Genomic DNA, 25,565 nt, shown 5'->3' on the forward strand with positions numbered 1-25,565 from the left:
TTCCTTTCTAAATCTCACTTTTTGTTGTGTTTCATATGAAAAAATGTACTTTATGTGTGTGCTTTGATTTATACTCAGCAAACATGCTAAACTCATTTACTAATTCTAATAATTTATCTGCAGATATTTTGTGTTTTCTGCACACACGATCAAATAAACTGCAGACGCCAAGACTTTTGGTTTCCTCTTTGTCATACCCTTTACTTTTTGTTTCTCATTATTGTCTTTCTGTGTTGGCTAGGCTCTTCAGTGAAATGTTGAATACAGCAATGCAAAAATCCTTAAAGTTACACCACTGTGTATTATGTGTCGGTTTTTATTAAGGAAGTTCTTGTCTATTTATATTTTTCTAGTGTCTTTATCCTATTAATCATAAAAGGATGTTGCATTTTACCAAATGTCTTTTCACGTTTATAACCACATTGTTCTCTTCCTTTAGATGGTTAATTAGATGAATTATAATTGATTTATAATATTAAATCAGTCTTGAATTCCTGAGATCAACTCAATTTGATGACAAATGCATTATCCTTTTTATATGTTGTGGGACCTAGCTTGCTAAGATTTTTGTTGGGAACTTTTTCCCTCTGTGATGGTGAATGAGATTGACTGTATTTCCTTTCTTCCCTTGTCAGATTGGTATCAAGGTTATGCCAGCTTCATAAAAGAGATTTAGAGTATTTTTCTTCTTCTATTTGCTGGAAGCGTTCTGGTGCTACAGGAATTAACTATTCCAGTGAGGCTGTCTGGGAGTGGAGCTCTCCTGTTGGCAGGGTTTTAACGACGGAATCAGTATTTCTAATGTATATCATGGTTCCTATTCCTTCTTCAGTTACTTTGGTAACGATTTTTATTTAAAATTGCCCTTTTAATCCAAGTTGTGTGTGTACATATATATATATATTACATATGTGTATATATATATCTATATATACTGACATGATGTTTTATACTATTACTATAATTTTGTTTATAAGTATCTATAATAATGTTCCTTTTTTTTTCTTTTTGGTCATTCCTACATTGCTTTTTTGTGCTTCACCTATTGCCTTTTTAAATCAAATGTGTCAGGGATTTTTGCTTTTTCAAAGAACCATCTTTTGATTTGTCTATCCTTTACAGTCTATGTTTACTTTCGATCATATAATTTCTAATCTCATTATTATTTACTTTCTTTGAGGTTATTTTGTTGCTTCTTTTTTGAAATCTCAGGAGATCAATATTCACTATCATCTTTAGGCTTTCCTTTTTTTTTTTTTATTTTAATGATTTTTTATTATATTATGTTAGTCACCATACAGTACATCCCCGGTTTCCGATGTAAGGCTCGATGATTCATTAGTTGTGTATAATACCCAGTGCACCATGCAATACGTGCCCTCCTTACTACCCATCACCGGTCTATCCCATTCCCCCACCCCGCTCCCCTCTGAAATCCTCAGTTTGTTTCTCATAGTCCATAGTCTCTCATGTTTCATTCCCCCTTCTGATTACCCCCCCTTTCTTTATCCCTTTCTTCCCCTACCGATCATCCTAGTTCTTATGTTCCATAGATGAGAGAAATCATATGATAGTTGTCTTTCTCTGCTTGACTTATTTCACTTAGCATTATCTCCTCCAGTGCCGTCCATGTTGTAGCAAATGTTGAGAACTCGTTCTTTCTGATAGCTGAGTAATATTCCATTGTATATATGGACCACAACTTCTTAATCCAGTCATCTGTTGAAGGGCATCTCGGCTCCTTCCACAATTTAGCTATTGTGGACATTGCTGCTATGAACATTGGGGTGCATATGGCCCTTCTCTTCACTACGTCTGTATCTTTGGGGTAAATACCCAGTAGTGCAATGGCTGGATCATAGGGTAGCTCAATTTTTAACTTTTGAAGGGACCTCCACACTGTTTTCCAGAGCGGCTGTACCAACTTGCATTCCCACCAACAATGGAGGAGGGATCCCCTTTCTCCACATCCTCTCCAACAATTGTTGTTTCTTGCCTTGTCTATTTTTGCCATTCTAACTGGCGTAAGGTGGTATCTCAGTGTGGTTTTGATTTGAATTTCCTTGATGGTTAATGATTTTGAACATTTTTTCATGTGTCTGTTAGCCATTTGTATGTCTTCATTGGAAAAGTGTCTGTTCATATCTTCTGCCCATTTTTTGATTTGTTTATTTGTTTCTCATGTATTGAGTTTGAGAAGTTCTTTGTAGATCTTGGATACCAGTCCTTTATCTGTAGTGTCATTTGCAAATATATTCTCCCATTCCGTGGGCTGCCTCTTAGTTTTTCTGACTGTTTCCTTGGCTGTGCAGAAACTTTTAATCTTGATGAAGTCCCATAAATTCATTTTATCTTTTGTTTCTCTTGCCTTTGGGGATGTGTCATGAAAAAGGTTGCTTTGGCCGATGTCGTAGAGTTTGTTGCCTATGTTCTCCTCTAGAATTTTGATGGATTCGAGGTCTTTCATCCATTTGGAGTTTATTTTTGTGTATGGTGTGAGAGAGTGGTCAAGTTTCATTCTCTTGCATGTAGCTGTCCAATTTTCCCAGCACCATTTATTGAAGAGACTGTCTTTTTCCCATCGGATGTTTTTTCCTGCTTTATCAAATATTAGTTGCCCAAAGAGCCAAGGGTCCATTTCTGGGCTCTCTATTCTGTTCCATTGGTCTATGTGTCTGTTTTCGTGCCAGTACCATGCTGTCTTTGTGATCACAGCTTTGTAGTACAGCTCGAAATCCGGCATTGTGATGCCCCCAGCTTTGTTTTTCCTTTTCAACAGTTCCTTGGAGATTCGGGGCCTTTTCTGTTTCCATACAAATTTAAGGACTGTTTGTTCCAGTTCTTTGAAAAATGTCCTCGGTATTTTGATCGGGATAGCATTGAAAGTGTAGATTGCTCTGGGTAGCATGGACATTTTAACTATGTTAATTCTTCTGATCCATGAGCATGGAATATCTTTCCATCTTTTTATGTCTTCCTCAATGTCTTTCAAGAGTGATTTATAGTTTCTAGAATATAGGTCCTTTACGTCTCTGGTTAAGTTAATTCCAAGGTAACGTATGGTTTTTGGTGCTATAGTAAATGGGATGGATTCCCTAATTTCTCTTTCTTCGGTCTAGTTATTCGTGTATAGAAATGCAACTGATTTCTGAGCATTGATTTTGTATCCCGCCACGTTACTGAATTGCTCTATAACTTCTAATAGTTTGGGAGTGGCTTCTTTTGGGTTTTCCATATAGAGTATCATGTCATCTGCAAAGAGAGACATTTTGACTTCTTCTTTGCCAATTTGAATACCTTTGATCCCTTTTTGTCGTCTGATTGCTGTTGCAAGGACTTCTAGTACTATGTTGAATAATAGTGGTGAGAGTGGGCATCCTTGTCGAGTTCCTGATCTTAAGGGAAAGGCTTCCAGCTTTTCCCCATTGAGAATAATATTTGCAGTAGGCTTTTCATAGATGGCTTTTATGAGATTGAGAAATGTACCTTCTATTCCTACACTCTGAAGGGTTTTAATTAGGAAAGGATGCTGTATTTTGTCAAATGCTTTTTCGGCATCGATTGAGAGGATCATATGGTTCCTGAGTCTTTTCTTGTTGATATGATGTATCACGCTGATTGATTTGCAAATATTGAACCACGCTTGCATCCCAGGTATGAATCCCACTTGATCGTGATGGATAATCCTTTTAATGTACTGTTGGATTCTATTAGCAAGTATCTTGTTGAGGATTTTGGCGTCCATATTCATTAGGGAAATCGGTCTGTAATTCTCCTTTTTGAGGGGGTCTTTGCCTGGTTTGGGGATTAAGGTAATATTGGCCTCATAGAATGAGTTTGGTAGCTTTCCTTCTGTTTCTATTTTTTTGAAATAGCTTTAGGAGAATAGGTATTATTTCTTCTTTGAATGTTTGGTAGAATTCCCCAGGAAAACCGTCCGGGCCTGGAGTTTTGTTATTTGGAAGGTTGTTTATCACTGACTCAATTTCTTCATAATTAATTGGCCTGTTTAAGGAATCAATTTCTTCTGGTTTCAATCTTGGTAGTTTATAGGTTTCCAGGAAGGATTCCATCTCTTCCAGATTGCTTAGTTTATTGGCATATAGCTGTTGATAAAAATTTCTAATAATCCTTCCAATTTCAAAGGTGCTCGTCATGACCTCTCCTTTTTCATTCATAATTTTAATAATCTGGGTCCTTTCTCTTTTCTTTTGGATAAGTCTTTTTTTAATGTATGTCTTTAAGGACATAAATTTTTCTCTTATGATGGCTTTACCTGCATTCCATAAGTTCAAAATGTGGTATATTCATTATCCTTCAATTCAAAGACTTTCTAATTTTCATTATAATTTTGTTGATTTTATTTCTATTTATATGGAAAATTTCAATTTATCTTTTCGTTACTGACTTACAGTAGAATTACATTTTACTTGTACCGTGGTGTGCATAACACTGATCTGCAGTACTAAGAATTGCTTTATAATCCAGTTATGTGGCCAATTTCTGTAAATGTTATATGTCATCTGCAGGTTTGAGTTATCATACTCTAGGCATGTGCATTAAGTTGGTTATAATAAATCTTCTAAGTTCATACTGATATTTTTTGGATAAATTCTTTTTATATTTCTGTCCATTTTTTGTTTTAATTTTAAGGATACCTTTTTATATGAATACAAACTTAAAATGTAGGTATGCCTTGCTGATTATTCAAACCTTTTCATCATGTAGTGACATACTTCTCGCAATGCTCTTCTGTTTTAAAGGTTATTTTGTCTGATAAAGCAACATCAGTTCTCTTTGGTTAGCTATTGAATTGTTTATTTTTTTCCATCTTTTTAGTATTTTATGTTTTAAATATGTGTTACTTTCTTTGATTTTGCAAAATCCAAATGATCATCTGTGCATTTTCTCTGGAGCATTTAGTCCATTTACTTTTAATGTAATCACTGATATGTCTAAAATCTTTTATAATTTTCTTTAGTAACACTCCCAGTTTTTATCTGTGAGAAAATATCTTTATTTATTCTTGCAACAACAACAAAAAAGCATAGAATTATAAACTGACAATTATTTCCTTCATACTGTGAAGATCTCTCCTCATAACCTTTGGATTCCCATTGTTGTTTTTGTGATATCAGCTGTCAATCTGTTAGTTTTTAAAGGTAATGTATCTTTTTTCTAGCTCCTTTAAAATTTTGTTTTTCTCTGATGCCCTATTGATATTCAGCTAATAATTTCTTATTATCATATCAACCCTTCAATTCTTTCAGTATATTTTAAAATGTTTTATTATAAATTCAGTCATTTTCAGCAAGGGGATTGATGAATAACTTTGTTATATTCCTGGAATTAAAGCTCATTGGCCTTTCAAAGTTATGTGATGGTGTGGGGAAGGACACACAGAGAGAGGAAAACAGTACCAACGGGTTCCAAAGATAAGAAAAATGTGGGTTAAAAATGATTGACCCATTTCTTGAAAATCTTTTGATGAAGAATTAGAAGCAGTGGGATGGAAAAGGAAGTAGATAATTAAGTGACCTAAAGATATCTAGTCATTCGGACATTTCATGCAATAGCAGCACACTATAGCAAAAACAGAAACAACAATGATAACAATGCTTATTATATGTCACCCCTTAGAAGTTAAATAAAACCATCTTCATTTTTTATGAAGATTAATATATAGCTAAAGTGACTTACATTTTTCAAGATGGACCTGATTTCAAATCATTTATAGAACTGTACTTCAAAAACACATACTTGGCAGGGTAAGTGTTGAAAAGTTTGAAAAATATGGTCTTCATATATAGGTAAATACAGCATACAATCTTTTTCTTGAAAAGCAGACATACTTTAAAGCAAGTTTACCTCTACACAATATATCAAAATGCCAAGGCATAGAAAACACAATATCTGAATTTATTGATAATCAGTGTGTCTTACATTTTTGTGTTATAAATTCATTATAACTATATGTCGTTGTTGTGTTTATAGATTTCATTTTGTAGAAAAAGCTTAGGTAAGTGGCTCACATACAGAATTCAGATAAGATGCAGGCTACCTCCCTGCCAGATCTCAATTGCTTTCTCCATAAGGCATTTTTTACCCTAATGGAAGTTGAGTAGCAAGATCCAATACATTAGAGAGACAGGTAGAATGATCAATTTTTCTATGACTCCATTCTGGTTTAATTTTTTAAAAAAGCAACTTTAAAATGATCAGGTTTTAGAATGAGATGCAGAGATGAAGGAGAGAATCATACATCTACTTTCTCTTTTCTCTTGAGTTCACTCAACTAAAAAAAATAAGTGAATGAACTAATAAAAAGACAGACAAAATGCAAATCATCATATTAAGTCCTAAGCTATAATGCTTGAAAACATCGAGCTTGCAAGAGAAAAATACATCTGGACTTTCCACTTCATGAGAAAAGTATGTGAACCAAAGGAGCTTAGAGATTCCTCTAAGTTTTTATATTTGAGAGGAAAATTTTAGTTAAAAATAATGAAATTTTAATTTGGGCAACCCTTCATAAATGGGAATAATTGATATTACTGGCTAAATTATATCTTTGCACAATTTATAGATAAATTATTTTTAAGTCAACTCTCCATTTATAAGGTTTATTATTTAACCCACCTAAGAAAGCATTTTTTTAATGGTATAGCAACATTCTTCCTTTTTTGTGTAAATCATATTTCTAATCACAAATGCCTCTACCAGATACCATGAGGCATTATCAAACTGTTCAACTGTATGTATTTTTTTCACCTGGGTTAATCTCAATTATTGAAGTTTAACTGGCACGATTTTCTTATTTCATCTTTAAAGCTAATTTTGCCCAATCCTTCTGCTTTTGGGGGGAGAAATCAAGGTCTAGAGTTGGGATCAGCATCTCTGTTGGAAGGTTAACAATGAATACTCTTGTCTCTCATTCAGTGGTACCTATTTCTGAGATAAAATTTGACAAGGGTAAGAATCCTTTGTTTTCTAAATGTAGACATGAGAATAGAGCAATCAGAACACAGATTATTAAATAGTTAGAATCTATATGCGACTATTATTAATGAGAACCTCAAGTGTTATGTCACATACGAATCATAGCAACCTAAAAGGTCACTCAATAAAAAGACCATAAAGTGCATATAAATATGCATTTCAGATTGTATAACTCCGTAGATTTCCAAATACCCATGATTCAAGACACCTTGACTTGTTCTTGGAAGTCACATTTCATCCTTTCTAGGGGACACGGAGCACAGAATTTTACTGAGGCTTAGCGGATGAACGTGTTTCATCATTATTAGGACAATATAACCATTGTCACAGCAGGTTGATGCTGTAGCCTCATTAGATGACACTGAGAAAAGTGAACTGAAACCAGTGAGCAAATCCAGTGAGGGAGATTATGTAAGGAGACTTTCAGGCTGCTTGGTGCCTTGAAACATTCACTGTCTTATTTCCAAAGTGTTCAAAATACAATAAACATATTTCTGAGACAAATCCTGTGATTTAATACTTAATGGCAAATTATAGTTGGAAACAGGCAATCGAACACCTATGCCGCACGGGCAAAGAGGGAACACAAAGGCTCAAAGTTTAGGAGCTGCTGTTAATTGTAGCTCAGGGAGAAAATGCAGCAGACCATCCAGCTTATTAGACTGCTTCTCAGCAAAGTGAAATGAATGTGTCCTAGATAGGAGATCATCCCAGTTAGAAAGGTCTTCCCTTGTGAAAGATTTAAGCTAAAATATGCCAACTAAGAGAACAAGAGTTTTTCTTTCCCCTTCAACACCTATTTTGAGATAAGATTACTATATTTATGGACACCGTCACAATGTCCACATTATGATTTCTCAGAGAATCTTACGTGCATGTCTCAAATGTAGCTACATCCTGATCGTGAAACAGCAACCACAAGGAAGCTTTACTTATATCAGTGTTGTTGATGTGTACTGTAGGGTTGCCTGAACGGCTCAATTCTTTTCCACTGTAGATGAATGAAGTTTACCCCACCAAAAAAATTACCAATGTAAGAGCTAACATCAATAAATAGTTTTATATATCTCAAGCCTTTTGGCCACTGATTCAGATTTACCTCTGAGCCTCTCATTTTCTTAGGCAAGATCTTCTAGAAACACACAAGCATTCAATTTTTCCTGAAATGCTCAATCAAAATGAGATTCCTTTCTAACAATGCGTTAAGTTCTAATAGCCACTCTGTAAGCAGAAAAGGCAGAATGGAACATAAGCCTTTCTAAGCAATCATAAAACTAAGTAGAAATCTTAGGTTAAGAAATTCTTTTTTTTTTTCTTAATTTCCTTCAACAAATAGCTACTGAGTACCAAGCATTGTATGAAGTACTCGAGACACTGCAGGGAATAAAACAAAAAGTCCTGCCTTCATGTCATTTGTGTTGTATTGAAGGAAAGAAATAAAAAAACAATATAAAAAGTAGAATATGTAAAACATTAAGGAAAATAATACTTGAATATTACTCTTATGAAGTGAGTATTTTCACATAGGTTGCTTAGTTTTCTCTGCACACAAGTAATGAGAATTGGGTCAAGAAATATTAATATACAAATTCAGGGTAGTTAACTAACGTGGCCAAAATCGCACAGTACATCAAAGAACGTCTTACACCCAGGTCTTCCAGTTCCATGTCTTGAGATTTTTCCCATTACGCAGCACTGTCTACACAGCACCCAGAGTAAATTAAATGTTCCCAAAGAGTTATATATTGAGTACCATGGAAATGAAATATCCAAATTATCTGAAAGATAAATATGCATCTGAATATTTCAGAGTTCTCCACCTACAGGCTCAAAGAAAGCAGGACTCAACGAGAATAGAATGAAGCAGCTGGATAATTAGCAATGGAACACCTGTTATTCCCCTTTTTATTTGTTTTTTATAGAAATTACTTTCAGAGGAATTCAGAGTCTATTTGCCTCCTTGCAGGTGTTTCTATTACTTTGGCCTATTAATATGGGAGTAAAGGAGGCATTATTTTGGTGGAAAGGCAGCAGAAGAAAGGGAGCAGTACATGTTCTTAAGGGCAGGGATAGCCCACAGAGACCACTGGAATTTGGAAGAGTTGCACTGCTTTATAATTGCTAGGAAAGCCTTCTTTGGAGAGTCTTGAAAATAAACACCTAGGGAATTATTTTTCACGGATTATTTGGATAGCCACAGAAGCACGGTAGTTTTTCTGTTTAGGTTGAATAATTATGATTCTTGAAAGTAAAGTTACCAAGAAAAACAAGGAACCAAAGTTTAAATAATTTTGCTATTCATTAAACTGTAGATATTTACCTACTTCAGAATGCACAAGACTGAGGTGGAAATGTCAGGGACGAAACAGCATGCCAAGGTTAGTGAAGCTAATTATGACTGATATGCTTGCAAAAAGTCAGGAATAATGCAGCAGAATGGACACCACACTCCCAGGTTCATTTCGTCCATGACTTTGCACTAAAGCCAAGCAACAGGGAAAATCCAGCAATCATCTAGTGAATTTAATCAGTTCTGATGTTCAGTGTTGATTATCCATTCGAACAACTTCCCATTTATTGTAAAATTGTCCACTAACTGCCTTGTGAAGGAGTGGAATCAGGATTCTAGTCTAGGTTGCAGGACTCCCAGGTCTGAGCTCTTTCACTGCTGTCCTACTAACCAGCTTAGACATAGTCCAGGGTCCTAAACATGATGTCAAAGCAAAATTTGTACCAAAGTTAACCAGATAAGGAAGACTTAATTCAGGGCTACTGCAAAAGGAGAGAGAGAGACAAGAATGCAGTCTAAATTCAACTCCCTTCAAACAAAGAGTAAGAGTTTTTAAGAGCAGAGGTGGTGGTGGTGTTAATTGGTCTTACCAAAGGAAAAGTCAACTTTCTCCTATCTTCATGGCAGGAGACAGTTTTATAACTTAGAGCAAAGGGAAGCTAGGCTCTTTCCCTCCTACAGAAACTGGGAGATCTGAGTGCTATCTCCTATGGTGTTTACATTTCAAAGAGACTATCTCCAGGTCCTTAACAAAGACATTCCTGGGTTGTAAAGCAAACAAACAAAAATGCTTTCCAAAGAGGCAGAGAAATCATTTACAAGCATGGCAGAGAAATCACTCACAAGCACAAGTTTCTAAAGAAAATGCTCTAAGAAAAGGGAAGCCTGGGGCTGGAGTCAGGAATATGATGTCTCAAGTTTAGTCAGGATGAGGGAAATGTTCATTCCGTCTTGGTGGATGGGCTGTGGGTGCTTCCATCATCAAGCCCTTGGCTTCCCCTCCAACCTCATTTATCACCACAGGGGACCATGCACTTTGCTTCAATGCCATCATCACTACATATCTGTGGAAATAATTTCTGTAAAAGCGTGTCTTTAAAATCTCCCTCCAGACTGATCTATTGTTTGTTGACTACTACTGGGAATATGGTCAGGTGCTGGGAGCCAAGCTGTGTGCATCTAGCTCATTAGGAAAGGGAACAGAGGAACCTGGCATTGCCTACCCTCAGCTGCCAGGTAAGGGCCTTAATATAAAACCTTCATCCCTTTGAGGAAGACTGAAATGAGCCAAAATACAGGTTAAAGAGAAGTAATTTCAGCTTAGTTTAGTGTTTTGAATGTATCTGAGAGGTGATGCTGTCAGTGGAATTTGTGGGCTCAGAAGCAGGAGCTGTGGAATGTTGTATCAATCATGTCTGTCTTCTCTGTGACCACGACATTCAAATGATCTTTAGTTAGAACTATGTGAACCTTCTCAATTAAATGTCTTGATATATTTATTTGTTTAAGAGTAGACTTTTGTATACCAATCAAAGATACTTTGATGGGACAATGAATATTTTTTAAGTATATGTTTTCAGCATCTTCTAAACCTTTGCATATTTGTAAGGTAATAAATGTTTGGATCCAGGGTCCTGGACTCGGTGGCCCTTCCCTTACATGGACTTTCCTGGTCTTCCATTTGAGATATTAGCATCTATGTTCCCTGCACTCACAGGTAAATTGGCTCAAGAATTACCAGGTAAAATTCATATTTAATTTATTCACCTTCCTCGATGCCTTTTCATGCATTCAATCTAAATTACTACCTGCACATTAAAAATACACTAATAATTGTGAGATAGTTTGGAAACGGAAAGACTTCTGTAATCTTAACTGCAGTGGAGATTCCAAAAGATTGAGTTTTTTAAAGTATTCAATTGCACCTGCATGCCTTCATTAGATAATTTGCTCATCTACAGACAACGTGAAAATAGAAAAGGTTTTCGGCAGTGCCATTCCCTGGAGAAAATCTGGTAAACTTAAAGTCATTGGAACTTATCCCCCCAAAGATCAGGTGTCCTAGTTATTCATTAGCCAGTCCCTGCAGTTTCGAGATTGTGTAAGAAAGCAAATAGACCGACCACTAACAATTACTCCCCAGTGAAGATCCTTCCCACTTGAGTGTTTATCTCTGTGCACTGCATCAACACCTTTGATGGTTGTTTTCTGTTGATGAGTTCAAAGGCTGTGACTTCAATCTAAATCAAATGCTAATCAATTGAAATAAATCTTGCAAAATATACAGGGATTCAGAAAGAAGAAAGTGATATTGGAGAACACTTTATCACAGGTCAAACCATTTCCAAATGAACGTCTGGTAGAGTGAGATCAGTTAACATTGGAAGAAGAGAAAATCAATGAGGGTGATGACGTGATTGATATATTTACAAAGGATTGACTTGAGAATCAAAGAATTAAAGGGAGCATGGCAAAATGGATGAGGCTGCTGAATATAGTACTAACACTGTTTATGATATTGTGACCAAAAGTGCCATGTTAACAGACAATTTTGAAGGGAAAATTATGATCATCCAATGCAATCACCACCTAGTCCATTATTTGTTTATTACACAATTCATGTTATTTTGGAAATATTGATAAAATGGACTAATTTTTAGGAATTTTATAATTTTAAGATAAATTTCCTGTCAAATATATTAATTGCCTGCATTATTTAATAACCTTTACTCTTCTTTGTAGTGAATTTACTTCATGTGCAAAATTTTCCAAGTTCCTGTCATCCTCACATGATGAAGATGGTATTCAAGTCACTAGGTTTCATTTTCTCCTCTCAAGCAAGCAGGTAAGTCCTCCCCGCTATTATTTTTTCCCATTCCCAATCAACCATACCAGTTACATACAGTCTTCAAGGTTAAAACTTGGATTAGATCTCCACATTTTCTGCCTCCCTCTTTATATATGCCTTTATCCATCCGACGGAAAATATCTTAGATCCGGTGGAAAAACTGAGAAAAATGTCATTGTTAATATTTTGTTGAGATGCTTTCTCCTTCACAAAGGAAGACTGTGATCTACAAGGGCTGGTATGATTAAGTCTGGGATGACAGCTTCTCTGGATAACATGTTCTCTGGATACTGAATCACCCTCTTGGACACTTTTTTAATAGTGATTCATATGATGAAACCTTAGTTCATTTTCAAAATGACAAGTTTCCAATGACGTCACCACTTTTTTTCGCCTTTGCAAGAAAAGAAGGCTAATGGTTTAACAGAATGCCAGGTCAGATCGCTGATCTGTTGATAATTAGACAGGTGAAGTGTATGTTCCTTTTTAATTGCTATTTTGAAGCACTGTTAATTCATTCAGAAAAAAAAGTAGAAATTAAAAATCTTAGTGTTATATTGAGTGCATGAGTCGGCAGTGAACACATCAGCTGGAGCCAAGACTTCACACAGAAAAAAATGTCTTCAACTGGTCCTTTATTTTTTAACCTGAATTTTTTTGGGGGCAGGTTAAGTACTGAAATAAATTATTTGTCTGCATAAATTAAGTGGAAGTACTGGCTACTCAAACTATAAATGAATGAATAAATCTATTCATAGGCATAATCTATCAAAAGTTACTTATTTTATTTTTATGTTATTATTATGTTAAAAATTATAGATTTTTTTAGGACAAAAACCAATTAAGTGTATTGCTTAATTTATGTTAATACTAAAGTAAAAAGAGAGAAAATTACCAATTCTCCTAGATCTTTGGAAGCAAAATTAAATATTTTAAAATTCCTCTCCTTTTATATAATGCATTTTAATACTTTAAGTATGCTGAAATATAAAATTTACAAACTAAAAAGGGCATTTTTAGGCACTAACACTTGATACAAATTGACATCCATGATATACGCACATATTTTTAAAATGTATGTATATCATATTGAGTAATTAAAAAATACATCTCACAAAACTTTAACATTCTATTTTATTATATGTTTATTCTGAAGCAGTGGCTTTACTTTAATGTTAATAATCTAATAATCATTTTAAAGAAAACGCTTCTAACTTTTCAGATACAATCAGGCTATCATTAAAGAAAGTCTAATTAAATATGAATAGACCATTATTTTGTACGTGTTCCAATTTGCCACAGATCAATTCAGTTCCTCCAAAACAGAGGAAAATTATTCTTTTGCATTGTTTATAAAGAAAATGGTTGATTGTGTGAGTCATTTAGTAATGGATATTTCGTCTTTTTCCACTAGGAATTTGTAACAGCTAACAGAAAAGATATATACAAAAAATGGTGAAACATTAAGTTAAAACTCAAGGCTAAAGAAAATAGAAATTATAACAAAAGATCAGTATCATGGTTAAAAACAGCACAAATATTCAGGTAATAAACTCCTACATGGTCGTTATAATTGAACTTTGAATTTGTTTCTGGGATTTCTGGCAGCTGACATGAAATGGAGACATGGGCAGTTATATAGATACCATATTTCTTGAGGAAAAGTAAAGAAAGTATTTAGATGTGGGTGATAGATAAATTCTGCTGCACCAGAAAATGCCAAGAGCTTCTATGTTTTGGAGCTTATTGTTAAGATTATTCTAAACTAATCCCATGCAATGGGAAGTGTAGGAATCAGGAGCTCAGAGTTTTATTCTTGGCCCCATCTCTAAATATTTGTATGATTTGAGTAATTCATTTAACTTTTTTGTGATTTCAATCTCTTTATCTGTAAAGGAAGGGCGCTGGACAAGATGACCTCAACCGAAGTTCTTTGTAACTCTAATATTCCATGTTTAATGGGTTTCCACTTCTCCAGCACAGGGAGAAAACAATTGATCTTTCAAGAGACATATTTTATAGGTAAATTTCTTCCTAGGGAGAAATTGTTTTAAGAAACTGTTTTTAAAAAATTGTTTAAAGAAGTTAGGGGTCATCTGTCAATCTCAATCAAATAAGAGAACTGATCAGCTTGGTTAGCCTGAGACAAGTCACTTAGGAAATGAAGAGAAACTAGAGTTAACATGTGCTGGGTATCTGCTTCCTGTTATGTCTCCTTCCATCTGCAATGCTACCTGCCCCCAAGGTGACGTGGAAGAAGGACAGGAACTCTTATCCTATCCCAGAATCTTGAAGGTGTCAGGAGTGAGTGTCTGCTCAATAATTATTGCTTGATATCTGCCTCTCCAGTCTTCCTCTTCTTCTGTTGACATGCTACCAGAATCACTGTGCAGCATTAGAAGCATCTGATGTCATTGTCTATCTTGAAAATGGTGTGGAATCAAAATAACCTTTGAAAATTCCTTAAGTTTATAAATTATAGCATGTTGATTTTTGTGAAAAAGTCTTATAACTTTATTTTTGTGTGTATGTACTATATAGAAATGCATAATATGTAATAAAAATACAAGTAATTATAAGCTTACCATGTTTTTAGTAATGAGAGAGAGCCAGAGAAAGAAAGAATAAAAAAAAAGAAAATGAACGTGTAGCACTGACTTTGCACAGGTTAAAGATGCTTAAGGTATGCCATTATATCACTAAAAAGTCTCACTCTGTGGGACTGTGAAATGGGCGAGGTGTGAATTGATATCAGGATGAGTGTGATTCCCCGTTCACACTCCATGTCCTCAGGAGGAAAGACCTACAGGCCACAGTATTCATTGTTATTATCTGGAGCTGGTGCATAGGGCCTGCTTCCTGACTGCTTCAACAACTGGTCAAGGTGAGCTCCATCTCTCCCTTTCTCCAATCCCATTCTCATATCACTGCATGTTAGTGATGAGGATCCTTGGAAGTCCAAAGCAAAAAGAGAATTCTGTGAGATCAGGCACAATGCGCTAAGTTTTACTGCAGTTTTAAACAACTCCAAAATCCCAGAGAATTAAAATCACGAAGGTCTATGTCCTGCTCATATTACATACCTGTCATGGATTGGCTGAGAGCTCTGCTTTGAGTTGTGGTCACTCGAAAACTCAGGCTGGTGAAGCAACCACTACGTGAAATCTGTTATTCACCATGGCAGAAAGCAGGAGAAATGAAGCAAATCATAAATGGCTTCTTTAACACTTCCGCTTGGAAAAGACATGTGTCCCTTCCACACACTTTGCATTGGCCCAAGCAAGTCATATGACCATAGCTTGTAGCAAAGAGATGAGCAACTGAAATCCTACCCCATGCTTAGGAACACACCTAGAAATATTTGCTAAAGAGCATTGACCACTGCAGCAAACAGATGTGCCAAAGAGTGAATTCTGTAAGGTCTCCAGGTCCACTCTGAACTGGTCTTATGTTCCTTTTTATTTTTATTTTTTAAAGATTTATTTATTTATCTGAGAGAGATAGCAAGAGTAGGGGGAGGGGTAGAAGGAGAGGAAGCGAGAGAATCCCAAACAGACTCCCTGCAAAGCATGGAGCCCAACAGGGGGCACTATCTCACACCCTCAGATCACCACCTGAGCCAAAGCCAAGAGTCAGACACTTAACCGACTGAGCCACTCAGGCGCCCCCTGGTCTTATGTTCTTAAATAAACTTCAGGAACTGGGTCATTATGCCAGCTCAGCTACACTGAATGACTCACATAGAGCAGTGGAGAAACAAATCATCCTGTCACTTTTCCCCTTTACTGAAGAAAAAGGAGAGAGAGAGAAACGGTACTCCTAGTAGAATCTCAAGTGCCATTTCAGAGCCAGCATGATGAATTTTTTAGTTAAAAAATTTTTTAGTTAAAAAAATGCCTGTGGTGGCCCCAAAGATGTCCATTTTCAAATTCCCAGAACCTGTGCATATGTTGTTACATAGCAAAGCAGAATCAAGTTTCAAGATGGAATTAAGGTTATTAATCAGCTGACCTTGATGGAGGGAGATTATCCTGGATAATCTGGAAGGATCCAATATAATCACCAGAATTTTTAAAAGTGCAAATGGGAGGCAGAAGAAGAGGTCGGAAATCAGAAGGATGTGATGTAAGAAGAACTCGGGCCACCACAACTGGCTTTGAAGATGGAGGAAAGGCATCATCAAGCAAATGCTACAAGCAGCCTGTGAAAGTTGGAAAAGACAAGAAAACAGATTCCTCCATAAAGCCTCCAGAAAAGAATGCAGACCTGCCAACACCTTGATTTTATTCCAGTGAGAACCATGGCAGACTTCCAACATAGAGAATCGTAAGATAATAAATTTGTGTTGATCTAAGCCACTAATTTTGTGGCAATTTGTTAAAGCGAAATAGAAAACTAATATAACACCTTTATTTTTTTAAAAACTAACTTGTACTTCTAAAACCATGGCTACTCTAAGAAGTTCTGTTAACTATTTCAATAATTTGGCTATGTAATATGTATTTTAAATTAAAGGAATAAAAAGAAGCACACTGGTCTGCATATTATTTTTTTTAGAGAGAAATTCTCTCCAACCATAGTTCCAAATATGTCACCTCTTCCATTTCATGCAGCATGTGACTTGATATGCAAGTAAAGTTTCAGTGCCTGGATTCTTAGACCTCTTTGGGAACAGACATGAACTTTTTTTTCATTCATGTGCTTGACTCTCCTGGCTTTCATGTGCTGGGCTTCCACTGCTTTCCCATTGTTGTGTCAAAATCTCTTACAGCATCCACCTGTCTTCACAGTTGCTTTTGATTTAGAGACCATAGTTTGAGAAAAATTGAATCAAAAGACATTTAACAAAGAAAAAAAAATGTATGTTAAAATTATATACTATGGTCATTGAGTGAAAGAGGGAAAGAACCATTTCTTACTCATCATTATATATACTTCAGTAACTTTCTTAGAATAGGAGTTCAAAAATATCTGAAATAAATGAAGCCATGTGGGATGAATAAGTGTCTTGGAGGCCTCCAGAGTAGGAATGTACATGTATTGGGAAACAGAAAAGGACAGTGATGTAGCTTGACAATATTCAAACAGTGGAATTTGAAAAGCAGTGTTCAAATTCTGACTCTGTCACTCACTAGTTGAATCATCTTGGGCAAGTCATTTGAATTTTCTAAGCCTAAATTTCTTCATCCTTAAAATGGGAAAAAAAATAACTGCACTGACTTCCAGTTTCCACTCCAGGAAACTCTTTTACCCTTTACACGCTATCAGGCTTTTGATAAAAAGTTGTAAGTCATGTTAAAAGGCAAGGAGAAGAAAATAAAAACAAAACAAAACAAAACAAAACAAAACAAAACAAAACAAAAAGCAACACTTTCAAGGGACAAAGCAACCAACAGAACCAGAGCTGACTGTGTCACAGATGTTCAAACTATCTGGCAAAGAATTCAAAATAATGATTATTAGTTTAATGGCCCTGATGGAGAAGGTACACTGCATGCAAGCTGACATGGGTAGTTCACCAAGAGTGGTGGAACTATAAGAAAAATCAAATGGACATGTTAAAAATGCAAACCACTATAATGGAATGAAGAATGCCTCTAATAAATTCTTCAGTAGATTCAACTTAGCTGAGGAAAGAACCAATGAACTTGAAGTTTGCCAATACAAATGACTTAAACTGAAACAAAAGGAGAAAAAATAAAATAAAAAACTAACTAACTAAACAAAACTGGAAGCAAGTATCCAAGAACTATATTCTGATATAGGCACAATTGGAATTCTGGAAGGAAAAGACAGAATAAGAACAGGGTAGGAAACATTAAGAGATCATGGATTAATTTTATTCAGAATTAATAACAGATACTCAACCACAGATCCAAGAAGCTCAGATAATACCACAAAGGTTAAATACAATACACATACACACACACACACATACCCCTTGGCATATCACATTTAAATTGTTCTAAATAAAAGATTAAAAATAAAATTTTGAAGGCAGACAGAGAAAAAGGACATGTAACACACAAAGGAGCAAAAATAAGAATGAAAACAGTTTTTTTTAATTCACAAATATATTTCATGATTTTGAATACTATAGCAAGTTATTAGTTATGAAAACCCCCAAATAATCCAAGATAAAATGGTCTACAAACATGAATGGGTGCCATGAGTTTGACAGCAATGTCTTTACATTTAAGTTTTGCCGTATACCTGTGAAAGGGCTTTCCTATAGAATATTACATTTGATCTTCTAGGAACCTGTATAGAACAGTTGTGCCTTTCACTTTTACAGAAGAGGTGGTGGAAAAATAGAGAAATTAAATAATATGTTCAAGTTTTTGAGGTTAATTACTGGGGGGAAACCTGCGCTCAAACCCGGGTTTTTCTTTGAAAACAGTTTCTTAGCACAAACCATGAAAGCCAAAAGACAATGGAATGACATCTTTAAAACAATGAAAGAAAAAATATCTTGCCAACCAAGAAAGCTATAGTAAAAAAAAAAACATGATTCAAAAAGTAAAGGAAAAATAAGACTTTCTTAGGCAAACAAAAACTGAGAAAATTCATTGCCAGCAGACATTCCCTATAGGAAATGTTAAAGGAAGCTTTGTGGACAGAAGGAATGTAATATTAGACAGAAGCTTGGCTTTATACAGATAAAGTGTCAGAAACGGAATAAATGAGGGTAAAATAAAATTCATTTTTTTCTTATTTCTAATTGCTCTAAGAAATAGCTGACTTTGTAAAGCAAACATAGTAGCAATAAACAGTGTTTATAGCATATATAAAAACAAAATATATAAGAATACCATGAAGGATAAGAGAAGAGAATTTGGATATATATACTTGTAGGAAACTTACACTGGGTATGAAATTGTGTATTATAATTTCATGGTAAATACTGAGTAGTAATAATGATATACATAAAATCTGTTTTTAAAAGATTTATTCATTCATTTCAGAGAGAGAGAGAGAGAGATCTTGGGGAGGGGAGGGATAGAAAGAGAGAGAGTCCAAGCAGACTCTGTGCTGAGCCTGATGTAAGGCTCCATCCCATGACCTTGAGGTCATGAGTAGAAATCAAGAGTCAGACACTAACCGACTAAGCCACTCAGGCACCCCTATAAATTCTAAACCATAAGGCAATCACAAATTTTTCAAAAGAAATCTAAACAATAAATTATTAGAGAAGATAAAATAGAATTGTTAAAAAACTCTCAACCCAAAGGAAGGCAGAAAAGAGGAAAAAAGGAACAAATGACAAATAACACAAATAGAAAATAGCTAGTCAGTTGGTGAATTTTAATCCAGACTTTCTAGAATCATAATAAATGTGAAAGGTCTAAATATACCAATTAGAAGAAAGAGATTGTCGGATGGGATTTTTAAAAAGTAAGATAAAATCGCCCATCCATAAGAAACAACTTATGAAGACTTAGGTTAGGAGCAAAAGGATGGAGAAAGGTAAGCTGGAGTAGCTACGCCCAGGCTTCATGTCTGAGTCATGTGGGCTACTCACCAGCATTGACTTTAAAAATCTATCGCGAAACAGTGGAATTTACAGGAGTTTATTAAGTATGATAAGCAGCAACAGCTGAAGGTTCACTGCTCCTTGTACTTCACACACGCTACCTCAGTTCTGACAACATTTGCCCCAGTGTGGGCAAACCGCTAAGTAGTAAAACCAGGATATTAACCGCTGTGCCGTGTTCTTTACAAAAAATAAGATTTTATTGTACCTCTGTGAGTATCACGCTGCTCTCCCTATGGGGAGGCATTAAAGACAAGCCAACCCATTCTCTAAGCTGGGCTTTCTTTTGGATGGGTCAGTGTTGCTTCAGTTCTTTTAAATGCCCTCACTTCATCTGTCTCTTTCAGGAGAATGAGATGTTCATCCGTCTCATGCCCAACTGAAAGTCACTGCTACCATAAAGTCTGTGGCAGTAGAGGTTAGAAATAAAAGGGACCTGGAAGAGCAGAATATTCAGGGTATATGTCATGACATCTAGGAGAAGACAGAGGACTCACAGGTCCAGCAACGTGCCGAGGCGGTCACAACTATCACTTTCAGAACAGGGCTAAACACCAGGTCTCCTGCCATCAAATACCTCACTGTTTCTTCTTTCTCTCTTTACAAGTCTCGGTAGCTGTTACTCTCAGGCACAGAATAAAACCCCATTAAAATGAATAGTACCAGACAAAGGCAACCCCTTGTGAATGAGACGAGCTCTAATAGTACATTTAAAATTGATGATTTGGTATCAGACACATATCCTTCTACAGGAACCACATGGATGGAGATCAGAATGCCTTCAGAGGTTCCGTCTGTTCTCCAGACACCTGCTCCCCTGCAGCAATGTGGATCACAGAGTCCTTGGCACCAGCACTGACTAATTCCCAGTTTCTTTCTCTGTAGTAGGAAACAGCACCTCTTGGGCCATGTTTCCCTGTGAATTGTGAGTTGGAGAATGTGGTCATGTCAGCGCTGCTTTTCAAGAAAGCATGACTTACCGAATCGAGAGTGCTCTTTGGTTTACACTTGGGACATTATCTGTTATTTGTCCCTAATCCTCAATTTGTTTAGAGTGATAAATTAATCTTTTCTGAGAGTTTCAGATAAATAGGACACAGAAATGTACTCTTGACTTTTTCCTTTCATATGAATTTGAGAACAGATAACCTTCCAATAAAAACTTGGTGACAGAAGACCACAGTCTAGGGGCGCCTGGGTGGCGCGGCGGCTGGGCCTCTGCCTTCGGCTCAGGGCGTGATCCCGGCGTTATGGGATTGAGCCCCACATCAGGCTCCTCTGCTATGAGCCTGCTTCTTCCTCTCCCACTCCTCCTGCTTGTGTTCCCTCTCTCGCTGGCTGTCTCTATCTCTGTCGAATAAATAAATAAAATCTTAAAAAAAAAAAAAAAAAAGAAGACCACAGTCTGGTTTACAGTATTAGGTTGTTTGCTCCATTAAAAGAAAGGAAATCCAGTTGTTTTTTCCCCTAGAACTACCATTCTTAGAGGAAAACCTTGAGATTTTGGTGGGCTTTAGTGAAATGTTGCTAGGTTAACCTTAGGTTTGGTTAAAGCAGACTCACAGGAAATCTAAATCAAAATACCCTATTTTTTCAAAAATTCATCTTTGATAATTTTCTCATTCAAAGTGATAGATGAAAACATTATTGAAATAGACTCCAGTAAGCAAAAAATAAATAAATAACAAAAACAACAAAATAATACAGCATAAAAAATGCAAGTGATTTAGGAAATGAGATGGCCCCTTTCTTAAACTTCGAATTCAACCTTAGACATGGTCAAGGTGACAAATCACTTCTGTTTACAAAAATGGTATTTTCAATATTTGTTGGCTTTAAAAGATGATCTTGCTTTTAGGCTGCCCCCATGTGTTCTAATGATATCAGTGTTTCTCCAAACTGTGAACCAAAATCTCTTTTCCGTCTTTTTGAAAGCAAAGTATGGATTTTTCAGTCAATACAAGAAAGAAAAACCTCACCTGAAGCCAGAAGGACTCCATGGATGACCCAGCTCTGCTACATACTATTGTGTGGCTTTCTAAATGTCATTATTTTCCTCATTTAATTTCCTTTTGCTTCAAATTCTTCAGCTAAGAAGTGGAGATAATTATATCGGTCATATTAACTCACTGGGATGCGATGATCAAACAATTTAATATATAGGCTAATACTTCATAAAATATAAACCTTATTTTACACACAATAGTTACGAATCTAAGTGAGACTTTCCTTCCGTGTGGGGTAGCTACGGTCTTGTAGCACAATGTGCGACAGCAACAGAACACACTGGGTGAGAGTCCTTGGAGATTCTTTCATTTTTATAACACGTAGCTGTGTGACCTTAGCAAATCAAGTACACTTTTTGTAAAATAGATAACTAAAGGATCTAAAATATTTTTTCCCTTTTTTAATGTTTTTTTCTTGAACTAGAGTACTAGTCGGGACACGCTTGGCTTCTGGATCTATAATACACCTCACATGGGAACAGTTCATCTTTCCGTAGCTCAGCCCCATGACTGGAGACACCTTCCAGCTTTGATAACCAGTGACTGCAAGAACTCTGCAATGTAATCCACATAGCTTATTGTACATTAAAAAATGAAAATATTAATATTAACAACTAGTTGGAACTTTCAGAGAAGTAATGAAATCTAGTATTACAACTTGAAGCATAAACAATTCCTTTTTTTCAAAAAACATGCTTCAAGTATCTAAACTGTATGAATCAAGAACAACCTTGAGATCAATCGTCACAGAACATTGCTTGAATAAAATTTCATTTACATCTTTGATTCACTGAAAATGTATGAAACTCTACAAGCCAACACACAAGAAAATTCTATAATTAACCCAATGTATTATTAAATCACTTTGTTTTTCCTACCCAAGTGTTAAACAGAATGTCTTCAACTGCTTTATGATTCTTAAAAGAAACTGATTTATCATCCCCCACTTACTTATATTAGATACTGAAAACATCTCAGATTTACCACAAATATTGATTGACAACAACTTGCTTGCTCCTGATCATTGCCATTTTCTTGAAAAAACCTGTCAAGAGTCTCCAGTCATCAATTCTTTAAATTCAAAGTTCTGTGGATAAGTAGTATGACTAATATAATATTTCCACGCACTGTTTGGTAATTCTAGTTTATTTTTTTGCATATCAGTGCCTATGGTTTCCAATTAAATATCATTCTTATATTCAATGACATAGAGGATCATATTACCTGTTCTATTAGAGTTAACTGAATATGTTTTATATGAGTAAAGATGTTAATAAAATAGCTGAATTACTACACTGATTTGTGGAAATGTGATGTGTCGTGGTGAACAAACAATACTATTTAATTTTAAATTCAAAATTTAATTTCTGGCAGCTGCTATTAAACCTATGTTATATTTATAGGATACTGCAAGATACAGAGCAATATCATTGCAGTTGGTCTGCTCTTTATAAAACCATTTTTACAGTACTGCCATAGAAATAATTTTAAGGAATTACTGGCATAATGAATTTTAATCTTTTAGAAAATGTCCCAGCTTTTGAATAGGAATATAGTCCTGATTCTGGCACAGCAGTGTTGATTGGCAAACCTGCTTGTAAGGCAAGTGATCTCTTATCAAAAGCAGCTCTTTGGGAATCCTGGAATCACAGTTAACTGTTTCAATTCTAAACATCTTGAGCAGTAGAATAGGGGGTGTAGAAAGTAAAGCCCCAGTGGGCTTTCTTTCAAAGTGCCCCACACTTTTACCTAAAAATCAGTGGCAATATTTTTTTTAAGTTTTAAAATAAAACAAAACAACCCCCCCCCCAAACCCCAAACAAAACAAAAAACTTCCTGTGGTTCTTATTGTTCTCTTCATGCCTTAGGACAGAATGGAAAGACTTCCTGGTAGTTTGACCCTGTTTTGCCCCAGGGTTAGAGATTTTGCACTGGAGAGCAGCTTCAGGCCAGGCATAGAAACCACCAGGGACCTTTTCTGCGCCCTTTGCTACCCCCACAGAGAAGGGATGCTTAAAGAGGAAATTGCCTGTGGAGCCGGGAAAGCTCGATTTCATTACAGAATATAAATACTTCAAGTCTCTAGATGGCAGCCTTCAACGCGCTTGAAAAGCAGTTTCGTCCTCCTCTGCCACCCCCACTCCACTCTCACCCCCATCTTGGCTACTTGGCAATATAGTACCAGCTACATGTGTGCCCTAGCCTGTGGATGCTGGGTTTTGCTGCTCTCCAAGAACGCGGGCTGAAAAATGTTGGTTCCTGCGCCTGCCGATCTGAGCGGGAAGCTGCGAGATGTGTGCTTGGGGAAAGGTGGAAGGAAGGGATGACAGGAGGAGCAACAAGAAGCCCCTCGCCCAGGAGAGGTGGGGCTGTGAGGGCAGCAGTGAGACCCCCCGCACCCCGCGGTCTGCAGCATCCCCAGCTCGGCCACCTGCCCAAAGAGCGCAAAAGCCACCTGCCCAGCTGACGGAACACAACCACAACCGGCGCTACAACCTCAATTTACCCCTAACGTTTTATGGGGGGTTAAATGTAAAAATCTCAGTTTCTCAAATTCGTGAAGGACTGAGTGTCAAGGATCGAGGAACAGGGGCAAAGGGGGAGAAGGAGACTGGAAGAGACGCAAACCAGGGAAACACGCTGCTCCCACCTGGCTGAGTCGAAGGTGGCGTCCCTGACCTACCCCATGTGGGGACACCTAGGCTGGGCGGAGGCAGGGGACGCGCTAGGCCAGCGCAGACAGGTCTAGGATGTGGGGGCGCTTGAGGCGGGTGGGACTGGAGCGGCCCAGGTCTCGCTGTCGCGGGTGTCGGTGGGGCGCAGCCTAGATGTCGTCGGGGATTAGGGGCAATCCCCCCCACCCCCTCCCCAACCACTTGCCACCTGAGCAACCGCGGACACTCGCTCAGATCGAAATGGACGGGGATGGGGGCACTTTGCCCTAGTCTTGCTCCCTCGTAGTCTCATCCCTACCTTGGAGCCCGTCTCCCCACAAGGCGCGAAACCCGTGCAGGCTGCGTCCAGGAAAGTCCGGCTCCCGCTCCCGCCGTGGAGAGCAGACCCCAGCTCCGGCCCCAGAGGCGGGCCCGAGCTGTCCCCTCCACCCGGAGCCGCCCTGGCGCGCAGGCCGCACCCAGCTCCGCGCCCCGTGGGGCAGTGGACTGGGGTCACCATCCCCAGGGCGCCCCTGGCACAGCCGGGGGCAGACCCTGCCAAACGCAGACCCTGGCGCCCCCCGAGCCAAGCTGGGGAGGCACCGGAGGCGTACGGCGGAGTTTGAGGGCCACTGGGTGGAGCAAAGGGGAGAGCAGGTCTTACCTTGGTACGGAGAGCAGGGAGTTGCCATCCATTGTCGATGGGCGCGCAGAGAAAAGAGGCGGAAAGCGCGGGCGACGGACGGAAGTCTGGGGCGCGAGGAGCTGGTTCCCGGAGCGCACGGACGGGCGCGCGCGGGGACAGAGGCGCGCAGACTGGGACCGCTGTCGAGACACGCTCCGCCCCGGCTGGGAAGCGTTGCGCGCCGTGACCGCTGGAAGGTCCCCTCCCGGTCGCCCCTCTGATCCGGCTAGAGAGACGGGCCAAAGCTGCAGCCCTTTGCCCTGCTCCTGCCCTTCTCCACCTAAGCCCCAGACAAGGTTGCTGGAAGCTCCCTCTGAGCCTTCCCTGCCTCTCTTCGAGCCCAGCAGAGGTGACTCCGACAGAATTTCTCTCTCCCCGCCGTCGCGTCTCCTCCCCTCTACCTCTTGGGTACAGCAGGTCTCAGCCCCAAAGTTTCACCCACTTTCTCACATTCACACTCTACGGGCAATGCCCATATTCCCCACTGGTCGGGCACCAGTCCTTTGGCTGCTTCTCTAGATTTGAGGTTATTTTTATTATCTTTTGCAA

At 37.7% G+C, this 25,565-nt stretch overlaps 1 protein-coding gene across 2 annotated transcripts in view; it reads right to left on the bottom strand.

Annotated features, from left to right (window-relative positions):
* The window catches only part of SPHKAP (SPHK1 interactor, AKAP domain containing), a 168,352-nt gene extending 143,219 nt beyond the window's left edge, over positions 1–25,133 (bottom strand). For both annotated transcript variants that reach the window (XM_087864117.1, XM_045775316.2), the window contains exon 1: positions 24,996–25,133. In XM_087864117.1, coding sequence (XP_087720243.1) covers positions 24,996–25,027 — 32 coding nt within the window. In that variant the 5' untranslated portion in view covers positions 25,028–25,133. The remainder of the gene's footprint in view (positions 1–24,995) is intronic.
* Between the last annotated feature and the right edge of the window lie 432 nt (positions 25,134–25,565).

The sequence above is a fragment of the Ursus americanus genome, chromosome 1, assembly GCF_024610735.1.
Source record: "Ursus americanus isolate L20-20 chromosome 1, mUrsAme1.1.p, whole genome shotgun sequence".
In the NCBI taxonomy this organism is placed as follows: domain Eukaryota; kingdom Metazoa; phylum Chordata; class Mammalia; order Carnivora; family Ursidae; genus Ursus; species Ursus americanus.